Source organism: Fringilla coelebs (assembly GCF_963513975.1).
Source record: "Fringilla coelebs genome assembly, chromosome: 4".
In the NCBI taxonomy this organism is placed as follows: domain Eukaryota; kingdom Metazoa; phylum Chordata; class Aves; order Passeriformes; family Fringillidae; genus Fringilla; species Fringilla coelebs.
In genome coordinates, this window is record NC_140032.1 from 25,979,626 (window position 1) to 25,991,940 (window position 12,315).

Sequence of the window (12,315 nt, forward strand, 5' to 3'; positions counted from 1 at the left end):
TCAGGGAAAAAAATCAAACACATTTTGTATTAGTGAAATGCTACCTCTTCTGATCATGCTACCTCAGAAACCAGAGAGCTTCAGAAGGACAAAATATTTAAGCCTGCACACAAAAGAGGGAAGAACTCCCCAGGGAATTCAATAAAATTGAAACTTTAGGAAAAGCAAAGCTCAGACCAGCCTGGTCTTGAGGCAGTTGTCAGTTACAGCAACAGAATACCTTCTACATCTTCATCTTCTGTTAGACAAGTTTGGTTGCTCAAATCAGGAAAAGGCATGAATAAAGTCCTTCTGCAGCATTTTTAACCATATAAAAGATAGGACCCACTAAAAAATTTATTTGTTCCATTGAGACTGAAAAATTATCACTTGTGTCTCTCAAATGCCAAATGCTTTAAAATTATAAAGGTAAAAAGGCATAATAGAAAAATCCCCTAATGCTTGAAATATTTAGCCACTACTTTTGACTGGGATCTTAGTAGGTTGAACCCTTTTTTTAAATTTTATTTTATTCATGTAATTTTAATTTTTCTTTATGTATTTTGATTATTTACACATCTTTCTTCTAGAGATAGTCCTTTCATGGAAGGCATCTTATTCCAATCATTTTCCTTTGACCTTTTACTGAATTGAATTTTTTTATTTTCTTGCATTAGCTTTGGAAAATGCTGTGACCAAAACCAACAAAACAAGTCTGTATAGGATTATTTTATGCTATTTTTGGAAAATAATACAGTATTAACCCACCCAAATTTCATTTTGTTTTGAGGAATTAGATGAAGAAGAGTTCTCATCTGGTGAATTGTTTGATGCGTTTTTCCATGTCAAACAATTCACCACTGAGTTGAGTAACCAGACAGAAAGCACTGATGTCAACCAAGTTACAGACTCTCTCTTTTACATCCTACTCAATATCAAAAAGGTTGACTGACAGACACCACTTTACAACCTCAGATTTCTGGATGCCAGAATTTTTATTTTCCAATGACAAAAAACAAAACCCACAACAAAAATATGATAATATAGCAGAGACATCTAAGCCATTTCTGTCCTGTGTTCTCTGCACACTCTGATCTTTGGTCAAAGCTGACCTGTTCCCAGGTATTATAAGACATTTATTTGTCTGTCTCTGGTGGAAGAATTAGAATCTATTTAAACATCAAAGTAGGCATGGACTAATATTATCAACTCCTTACCAGAGATGAAGAATAATGTTCAGAAACTGAAAACACATTTGATACATCAACAAACGTTATAAACAACAATAAGTTCAGTTCCTTCCAAAAAATCACTTACCGGTGTTTTTTACTTTGAATAAAACTTTATGAAGACTGTTACAGTTAAAAAACAAAGCATGACAGCCAAACTAACATAAAGACAACAAAAAGCCTTGCAAAGCAGTCTCTTCAGAAAAATTACAGGCATAACCTTAAAAAGCACAGCAGCACAGTGATGTTACTCAGTGAGGGTGGTGGAATATTTACTCTGACAAGCAGAAAACCTAAGTTAGCCTGGAATTCAGAATGATGTTCCACTCCTAATTTAGAAAAGTACATTCATTAAGATCACAGGTTTTGTTGAGCATTTGGACAGGGCTTTGCATCAAGTTACGTACTAATGCAAGGAGCTATTACAAAATGCTAATGTTCCAAATTAAATTATTGATTCCATGTTCAAACACCCTTTATAGTGACACAATTCTAATCAAACACACAGAAATGGAAAATACTTCACACAAAGCTCACAGCACCCTTCCTGTCACCTTGCTCAGCAGTGGAGTGAGCAGGTTCACAGTGCTCTGGGTGAAAAACTGAAGGGTCCTGGCAAACAGGGCTGCATCTGGCTGCTGACTGCTCACCTGTGCTGCTCCTCTGGGCTCAACTGCAGGGCCTGTCCTGCTCAGTACAGCTACAATGGCCTGGATGCAGCAGTTTAGTGCATCATTAGCAAGCTGATTATACACAACCAAGAGATGGTGTTGACTCTCAAGGGACAGGCCTTTGCACTGGGCAATCATCAAGGACATGAAATTTAACAAAAACAAATGCCTGATCCTGCACCAAGGATGGAGAAACACCAAGCACGAGTTGGAAAGCAGCCATCCAAAGAAGGACTTGGGCATGCTGGTCAGCAGTAGCCTTTTCCTACAGAATTCCAAAGCAAAATTTTTGGCATTTTCAATGAAAGCATAAAATTGGGAACAACTACTATGACAGACAAAAATAGATAGTCAAAAATTAAATGAAATATGGTTTAGTACAATACCTGCAAGGTGGGATCCGCTGATTTGTATGAGGGTCACATTTTGGTACTAAGATTGTACAGGCAAAAAACATCAGATACTTGTAGCAGTTGGTCTGAACCAAAGCTGGGAAAAGGGAAGACTCCCAGCTGATAGAGGCTTCCTTCTGTGTCCTGTGGCCCAGGTAGTTTGGGTAATAAGTATAGTTGTAAGGCAAGTTCATACAAAGTTCCAGAGTAATTGGTTCACACTGACCTTTCACAGAGAGAAAACAAACAGAACCACAAATGGTGTGAGATTAAATTAAATACAGAAGAAATAATTCCATACATATTTTCAAAATTATCAGTCAGGGGGTATCCTCTCAGGCTTGAGAAACTACAAGTTCCAGAGCTAGAGATCCCTTACAAGCCTATTCATGCCAGTAAAGTGGGTTTGAATTCTGCCAACCTCATAACCCATTAAGATACTTTCATTTCCTAATTAATATTCATTAACTTTCTGAGCAACATCTTAACTTTACAGTGGTACAATAAAGCATCCTTAAACCAGTAGAGTGTGTACTGTACAGCAACACACTGGTGTACCTACTATCATGACACACCTCAAACTGACAGGGCAATTGGCAAAATTAGGAAGACAAAAATGATCGGATACTTTGGGTTAGAAAGGATCTCAGGAGGTTTCTACTCCAATGCCCTGATCGAAGCAGGTCAGCTCTGAGGACTGATCAGCTTTCTCAAGGCTTTAGACAGTCAGGTCATAAAAATCTCTAGTGACAAAGACTGCACAATTTCTCTGTATAGAAAACAGAAGCTGGGATTTGCTTTTAATTTTTTTCCTTGTTTACCAAGATCTGAATGAAGGGACAATTAGGTTATGTATTGCACAAGCATTGAGCAAGAGACAGTCTACATGCTAATAATTTGATTTGGGTAAGACATAACTAATAACAAATTAGAATGATAAGCAAAGACAAAACAGATGCAACAGCTACAAGTCCATATGATTATATATATTTATAGCTACATACAAACATCTTCCAACTTTTGGGAGTTTATTGCAGCAAATTTTGAACTAGCCAAGTATTTTGGATTTCTAAAAATTGTATACTTTTTGTATTTCTTATCACACTGGTATTCCGAAATATTTATTTTTCAATTTTCCACCACAAAAGAAAACTACAGACAGAATTTCACTTCAATTCAGACTGAAATTTAACTTTTTATTTAGCAATGAGATGATTGTGAAATTATTTAAACTTATTTACTCTGGATATATTGAGAAAGTTTTCCACAAAAAAGTATACCATTCAAAAGTAAAAGAATGCATAAATTTGTCTATTCTGGGAGCAAATATACCTTAATATGATTAATATTCTCTGTTAGCCAGCTGCTAGCATCAGTTGCTAGTACAGTGTGACAAGTGTGTCACCCCATAGTTGTATCTTAAGGTGGAAGAAGATCCAACAGCCAATTATTCAGCTAATCAGCAGAACTGGGCACTCTTCTTGGTCTGGAATTTGGTGTAACAACTTTTCTTACTATGTACTCCTAATGTGATGATCCCAAAACTCATTTTACATCCAGCTTTTCCTCACTGCTAAATCCTGGCATACTACCAATACTGAACTGTTTCTGCTGTCTGAAACCACTTAGTCACATCTTCAGGGTACGTGAGGTTCAACGACTTTCACAATCCTCCTCGCATTATTGCCATTTCCTTTCCTTCATGATGAACCATCCCTTGTCCTTCCACACTTTTGCCTGACATGCCCAGATCAGTTGGGCCTCATCTCTTGATTTTGGCCAATAAACATTTTTCTTTGATGTGTACAGAATTTTACACATTCAGCAATATTTCAGGATGACCACAAAAGTACGTGCAATATTCCACACGTTTGTACAACATAACATAACATCATTCAAGATTTAAGGGTTGAGATGCCCATTTACCATTCTCTTTTATTACAACTCGTATTTTTATGGGTTTAAATGAATTCAGGAAGAAAATCTAGTCTACTGAAATGCTGCTGGAAGATAGCTCTTTACATATTGATAACTCCTTTCAATATGATTATAATTTTCATACTGTTTAGAAAGCTTCCATTACGTTATGTACAAAAGTGTCCCTGTAGGTTTGAAAATAACAACGTTGACTCTCACATGCAATTCCCAACAATCCAGAGAGTAATAAACAGAACATATGGTCCAGGGGAACATCTGACTCATTTTAAGTAATCCAAATGTTAGTCTTCCTTCTGAGTTTGTCCTACAGCTTAAGAGGTCCTGCTACTCCCTTACCTACAATACATGTGAGTACAACTTAATGAGTAGGGAACAAGGAACAAAATTCATTGCATCTTTCATCCTGAATTAAAAGAAGAAAGAAACCAAAACAAACAAAATAAAAGTAAAAAAACCCAACCCACAAACAAAAAACACCAACCAAAAAAACCCCACAACCCAAAACAAACAAAAACCCCCAAGCCAACAACAACAACCAAAACAAACAAAACCACCCGCAAGCCAAGATATTACCACATAGACAATGCCTGGATTTAAGATCTTCCAGTGTTTATTATTAACTTGCTCTATCCATTGGAATCTCTATAACCACTCTGGACAATCTGTGTCCAGTCACACTTGCAGTAAAAAAAAGTGCTTATCATCAGAGCTTCATTATGTTCCTGTGCTTCACTTTGTGCCAATCACCTCTGATCCTGTCAGTGAGTCCTGTCTTCTTTACTCTCTCCCTTCAGATATCCATTCTGTTATCCTACATGTATTGTATATGCATTATAATGCCAGCCTAAACTGATCTGATATTATCACATTTGGAAGAAATCCATCATATTCAATATTGGGAAATGTGGCCTACACTTTGGAATTTTTCAACCAAACAGTAATCTGGGCCAAGAAGTACTGCTTTGTCAAAACTGAAATTTTTCATGAGAATTCTCATGTCTCACCAAAGATGAAATAACTCAGGTCAAAATATGAAAAATGAAAATATTATGAAAAAAATATACAATAGTACTTCCAGATGTTATGCAAGAACAATCTCTCCCAAACTGTCTTGCTGCTCCATTGTGTATAAACAATTAAATATTCACTGGACTAGAAAAGGACAAAGTCTAGTTCAGACTATGTGTTATTTCTGCTACGAACTACAGACAGTTGCTCATAATATGCTGAGGAAACATCTTCACTAAAAAGCTTTTGGGTTTCTCATAATATGGCGTAAGAACATTGCTATACAATTCAAATATTACATGTCAAAAATCACAGAATCATAGAGTGGTTTGGATTGGAAGGACCCTTAAAGATCATCTTTAATGGGAGATCCTATTGCCCCTAGCAGTTAATGGGAAGGTGTAAATCAGATGGAACCAGACCCTTTGAAGCATGCAGGGACAGGATGAGAGGCAAAAGACATGAAAGAATTCCAATCTTTTATATGGAAAATAGGTTTTTAGAACAGAAGTGCTCTAACAGTGAAACAGATCTCTCAGAAAGATTTTGGAATCTCTGCCCTTAAGGATAGAGCTGCTCAGCTGCACAAGATCACAGGTAACATAACTTAACTGGCACTGATTTGATCAGGAGTTTGGCCTTGCTACCAAAGGTGTTACCTAGCTTCCTTCTAATGCTAAAAATGGTACATAAGATTATTCCTTTCCAAAAACTTAGGCAAAGCATTGATAGAAGCACATGTAAAGCATTTATGCTTCATAAAGTGTATTACAGCTTTACTTTAGCAGCATCTAAAGGCCCCAGAATGAGTGGTGTCTGTCTCAAACACTTGAAGGCAATAACAACAACTCTAGAGAATATGGAGTTTGGACTAGTTGACCTTCCCATGTCCATTCTATTCTAAATGGAATGACATTATCCACACAAGCTACCATATAGTGTCAAAGCATACCTTGCAGAGAGAACTGCAGCACAAAGCAATTACACGTGAATTCTGTAAAAATAATCTGTAAGTGAAGCCAAGTCTGCCCATCCATCAAGGTGATCTGAATTAATGTGACTGTATTAACACAGCACTAAGTTTAATTAAACTTTAAGTAGTTTTTCATACAGTTCTGCCCCACTTTCAAAACACAGACAAATATATTTCTATTGATTACCTGTTCACATAGCACAATTGAGAAAAGCAGCTATTCAGAAGCAAGTGCACAATTAGTACAGGAACCTTGCATGGAGTGGTATAGTGCAGCTCAGAGATATGAGGACACATAGAGTTGAAGACCTTGATCCTCTACCATTTGTATTGGTCAAAAGTATAATTAGTTTTTACAGCTTGAATACCAAAATCATTCCTTCAAAAAGGTCTAAAAGTTCTTCAGACTACTAAATACTGTAACATGGGGTTCTTTATATTGGGAAATTAAATCAGTATCTTCTGCTTTACACTTACACTATACTGTTTACTTTACACAGACAATGAATTAAATTAATTAAATGCTAAGAGAAAGTGCAATGGTAAACACCCATGCAAGAAATATAAAAAATTCACAGAAGAGAAAATTAAAATACCTCAATGTCAAATGTCATAAATCCTAAACACCAATAACCAAGAGCTTTGATGACATATTTTCTTCAACACTGCCTTTTTCAAAGCTTAGTCATTAGACATCTACATTAGCTAGAAAATTACAGTATTAATTACTGTGTTCTACCCTGCATCCTCATTATAAACTACAACACCCCAAAAGAGCAACAGTATGAAGCCCATGACCTACTTACTGCAGTTTGCCTGGCTGTTTCTCATCTCACAGGGAGAAGCTCCACAGGGATCAGGGCAGGAAGAGCACCTCTGGTCTCCCTCCTGACAGAGGGTTTGATCTGAGGGAAGCAGAAATGTACTTTTCAAATTATTTACCAGACTAATAAAAATGGCTGGAGCATAAGGAGACATACTGTGTTTACATAAAAATTAAGTATTTCCTTTACATATTTCAATAAGTACACAATAGGATTTCAAGTACAGTAAGGAAGAAAAGTGTGCAACACTGTTCAATTCTCACTTTTTTTACCCCTCTGTTCAATATTTAAAAAGTTATATCCCAGTTTCTGAATGAGAGGCATGGATCACCATGCAGAATATGAAAAGTCATGCAAATCATATTTCAAAAAGAACAATATGTCCTAGCTGAAAGAGAACACTGTCTGGGGATTATTCTTCAATGCCATTCAGTTGATCCGCTTCTCATTTTATGACTGTTTTATTTGAGAATACAAGACATCCTAAAGGAAGGTCAGAGATGAAGACTAATTGTCCTCCTTTGACTGGTTAAAAAACAAACAACGACAAAAAGAAATGCAAAAATCCTGTGGTCCTAATGATGGACTTCAGAATAAATAAAACCAGCACTTCCTCAAAAGTTTCTGAACTACTTGAGTAGTTACTTTATCTGACAAATCCCTGGACTTCTCTCTCTCTCTCTCTCAGAGTTGTGCTAGCTCCTTTCCAAACCATTAAATTCTCTCTTCCATGTGCAAAATGAGTCATTTAGTTTACTGTTCTGTAAGGAGAGACTATATAGATGGTATTCATCATCTTATCCTGGTCAAAATAGTTTATTGCCCTGATTGCTTAATATTTGTATTGCACTACTGCCCATGAACATTAGTCATTCATCCCTCCACTGGAGATACAGAAGGTGCTGAAGAATGATCTAGTTTCAATAACCTTGACAACAATCTTGTCTAAAGGAACTGATGACACAGTCACATCTATCATAATTATGTGGATTTACTTCCATTCATACATGTTGTATATTGAAGCAACAGAGGTAATTTCTTTGCTATAGTGACTGACAATCTTATTTTACAGCTGCCTCTGACTGCAAAATTGATCTTGAAAAGCAGGAAAAGCCTTTTGACTTCTAAAGCTATCCCAAATATTTACATTAAAATTATTTTTAAAGTTTGCTCCAACTCTTTCCTATACTTTAAAAATCCCTGTTCTACAAGGTAGATTCTTGTGATCCTAGCACAAATAATGCTGAATTTCTACAAACACACTGTCACCCTGTCTTTTGAAGAGATCACAGAAACAGTTGTGAACACATCTATATTAGATTTCTATTGTCACAAAATGAATGAGAGCAGCACTCATATACAGATGCCCTACCTTACATTTCCTTAAGGCATGGAGTGAAGGAGACCATTCTTCTGATCCAGGTAGAGATGAAGCAGCAGTCAATTGCAATATCTGAATGTACATACTGCTACTAGGACACAAGATCCCTGCATCCTTTTATAGGCAAGAGGAAGTCACTACACCCTGACCTCAAACTTCTATGCTGATTTCTCGTATTTATTGTGTTTGTAACAAAACCAGTACTCCAGACTCCATTAGGCCTAACTCCACTGACTCTGACAGATATATCCAAATTTTTAAAATTTGATTTGTAGAGCAGAAAAGTCTTTGTAATAAGTGAATGTCCTACTACATTTTTTGCAGTTGCTGGAAACAACAAAATATACAAGAAATACAACAGTAAGTTACAAACAAGAATTCTGCTTTGCTTTTACATCTTTAGTTTCCTTTGCAAGGAACTGAAGATGAATGAAAGCTAAATTCTGCCAACATATTCCCATGCAAATTAGGATGGACGGTTGCCTAAAGAAAGAATTTTTCTCTTCACAATACTGCAAAATACTGTATAGAACTTTTGCACATTGAAGAATTCATAATAAAAATTAGGAAAATGCTTGTATTTAAAAGCTCTTCAGTTTAATGCCAAGCAGAAAAAATCTTTTATCATGTAGTGAGATCACTGAATACATAATTATCACCCCACACTACTGCTTGAATATTTTAACCTATACCTATTCATTATACCAAAAAAAAAAGATTTTTAACCACTGCTTCTACATCAAAAGGGAAAAAAAAGAGGCAGTGAAAACAAAATACATCACTGACTTCTAGCCCGCATTATGTAAGAAAAAGGGAGGATAAAAGAATTAAAAGGATAAGACTGAGACTGGACATCAAGAAAGAACAAAGGTGAATGTTTTGTGAAACTGCACAGTCAGAACTGAGGACAGAAACTTGTTTCTGGGTTTTAAGATTGCCACAGTCAGAACAAGAAGATATTTCATGCAAGACCTTTTTATAATTCAACATTTAAAGTGAAGAAAAATAATAATAATTTCTATGTTTCAGCTTCTCAGGTATTTTTTGGAATGAAAGTATCTAAATTGGAGTAGGAAGATACCAAGACCTTTCTGTGAAAAGAAGGGACTGAGTAACATGAAAGGATTTCTTTTAGACTGGTTTTCTAAAGAAAGAAGGCTTATATAATCACACTGTTTATTTGTTTTATGATAACAGGTCTTTTCTACTCTAATTAACTATTAATTAACTATTAAATAGCTTTTCCTATTAGCATTACACTTGCCAACACTAGCTTTCTGCATAAGGTTAACTATTTTAATTTCTTGAAAATAAGATTCATTTTAAAAAAACATTAATAATTCTTGCATTAAAGAAAGGCTGCAATCTGAACCTATACCTTAACAGGAATAAGAGAATTATACATGAAAAATACCTTCAAATTTTGAAATCATCATAACAACATGATGTTTCTGAGTGTCTTTGGAAAACCATGTTGTGGGGCTCAAGCCATTGCTTAGTTTCCTCTTCTCTCATAGAGTCCATAATAAGATAGCTATCAAGTAGCTGTGAAAACTTCTGTTCTCATAAATTTTCCCTTAGTCACACTACATCATTAGTTTACTTATGAAAACATTCTTTCTCTGATTCCCAAGTTCTGATAAAGAAAAGGATTTTAATGAGAAAATTCCTCCTCAAATGACACCAGTTCCTGTAATAGTAGATTCTCATTGCTCCAAACAATTTATTTCAAGAAACAGCTAATTATATCAGATTACTAAAAACTGTGCTAAATATCACCCTCACTTCTTCACCTTTTTTAATAATTTTAAGTATTTAAAGAAGTCTTTTACAAATGCCTGTGTGTAAGCATGCAGCAACCAGCCTCAGCAAGTGTTATTTGAAAGGTAAAGAAAGTAATTTGTCAGACAGCTTTGGCTAAAGGCACTGTGGAACACAGCAGTCAATGCTAGGTTGAGTGAGAAGAGTAAAATGAGGCATATCCTTACTTTCACTGCAGTTTTCTTCATCACTTCCATCTTTACAATCATTATCTCCATCACACTGGAATGCACTAGGAATGCACTGCCCATTTCTGCACTCCACCAGACCCTGACTGTGACATGCTAGAGAGAAAAAAATATAAAAAAGACAATATTCTGATCAATGAGCTCAGTGAAGCACTGCATTATATCTGAACATCACACTGAAGTTATTTTAGGAGGAGCTGATAGCACTGCTTAGCCCTGGAGATCAGGAGGCATTTCTCATTATGTGTCGGCTGATTTTTCAATAGCTCCACTGATCTTTACATACAGAGACTGAAACTACAAATGTCAGGTATTAGCAACAGCCTGAGATGAAGCCTTAACTTCCCCAAGGAAAAAGAATGCACATAATTTTTACTCATATAGTGGGAACATTACAATTAACAAAAAGCTAATTCTGTAATTAACAAGAAGCTCTAACACAAAGCAATGCTTTACTTCTCAACAAAGGCAAGAAATGTTTAGTTTGCTGCTGCTGTCTACAGAAAATGGACATTTGTCAAGTGTGAACTTCTGAAATAAAATTAGTTTATAGTTTTGCCTTGCAAGTGCATACATTAGTTATCTTACTCTTTTTTTTTTTAGGGTGTTTTTTTTGTTGTTGTCTTTGTTTTTTTTTAGTTTTGAAAGAAAGAAAAAATAATTTAGAGATTAAGGGAACTTACAGCAATTGATCTCATCTGATTTGTCTATACAGTCATGGTCACCATCACATACCCAATCAGCTGTTATACATCTCCCCTCTCCACACTGGTGATGTGTCACTGGATTACAATCTACATAAAATGCAAATTTGAAGAAAAAAAAAAGGATGCTAAGTTACCATTTGTATATTTTATATTAATGATCCATTGTTCTATGCTTATTAGCTAATTTTCTTATTATTTTAGCTATTTTTTCTTGTTGATTAAGCCATTTTGAATTAATAGATTATATTAAGAAATTATTTTGTATCTGCAGACTTTTTTTTACAGGTGGTAGTTACATACATTCTTAATTGTATTGCCTTTATAGTGATGCACTCATTCCTTCTCTCAGGTGCACAGCTGGGACTATTTGTAAATAAACAAGTTTCTAAGATTTGTTAAACCCATTAGAAGATCTGGCTTCCCATCTCAGGGAATGCTTTTCAGTTAACCAACATTTTCAGTAACCATCAGAGAAAATAATTTCCTTCGTTTATCTTTTTACTAAGGCATTTAAAAATATTTTGCAACTTCAGGAACTATATTTTTTGCAGGTACTTGGAATTTTTCATAAGAATTACCTACAAAGAAATTATTTCAATTGCCATCTTATTCTTTCCACATGAATGCACAAAGAGCATTCTGTTGAGCACAGTGACTTTACATCAAAACAGAGAACACACATAGTCCACTCCTCCAAATCTGCTATGAAAACCAATTACAGCATGTACAAAAACTTAGATTTAAAAAATTGTATAGCGAAAATCTTCATCAAGGTAGGAAATACAGGAGACAGATCAACATTTGGAAAAACTTAATAATCTTTAAACTAAGATTAGATATGAAAAAGAACCCACTAAATTACCAAAACTGACAAGAAAATATTGAAAAGTCCCAGAGTGTGCCTAATTTGAAGAAATAAAAAAAACTCAGACAAAAATGTGCCTTGATTTTCAGTTTTTATATTCTTTGTGTTCTTCCTTAGAAAAGCAAAAGGAAAAAAGGGAGAAATAACATTTTAACTGTTAAAAATTATTTTAGAAAACATAATTGTTCTCAAGTGTAGTAACAGGACCAAAGGTTAGTGAAAATAAGGCCTTCTAAGTTTCCCAATATTTCCATGTTAAGATTATTCTTTTTTAATGTCAAAACTTCATTGTTTCTCCTATGGAAGTTAAGCATAGGTACATATGGTACATATGGTAGG

General features: G+C 35.2%; 1 protein-coding gene across 3 annotated transcripts in view; it reads right to left on the reverse strand.

The window, feature by feature from the left end:
* Positions 1 to 12,315, reverse strand: part of CORIN (corin, serine peptidase) — a 121,190-nt gene that overhangs the window by 32,554 nt on the left and 76,321 nt on the right. For all 3 annotated transcript variants that reach the window (XM_084204984.1, XM_084204982.1, XM_084204983.1), the window contains exons 8-11: positions 11,088 to 11,198; positions 10,384 to 10,500; positions 6,997 to 7,095; positions 2,266 to 2,497 (exon numbers count right to left, since the gene is read on the reverse strand). In XM_084204984.1, coding sequence (XP_084061110.1) covers positions 2,266 to 2,497; positions 6,997 to 7,095; positions 10,384 to 10,500; positions 11,088 to 11,198 — 559 coding nt within the window. The remainder of the gene's footprint in view (positions 1 to 2,265; positions 2,498 to 6,996; positions 7,096 to 10,383; positions 10,501 to 11,087; positions 11,199 to 12,315) is intronic.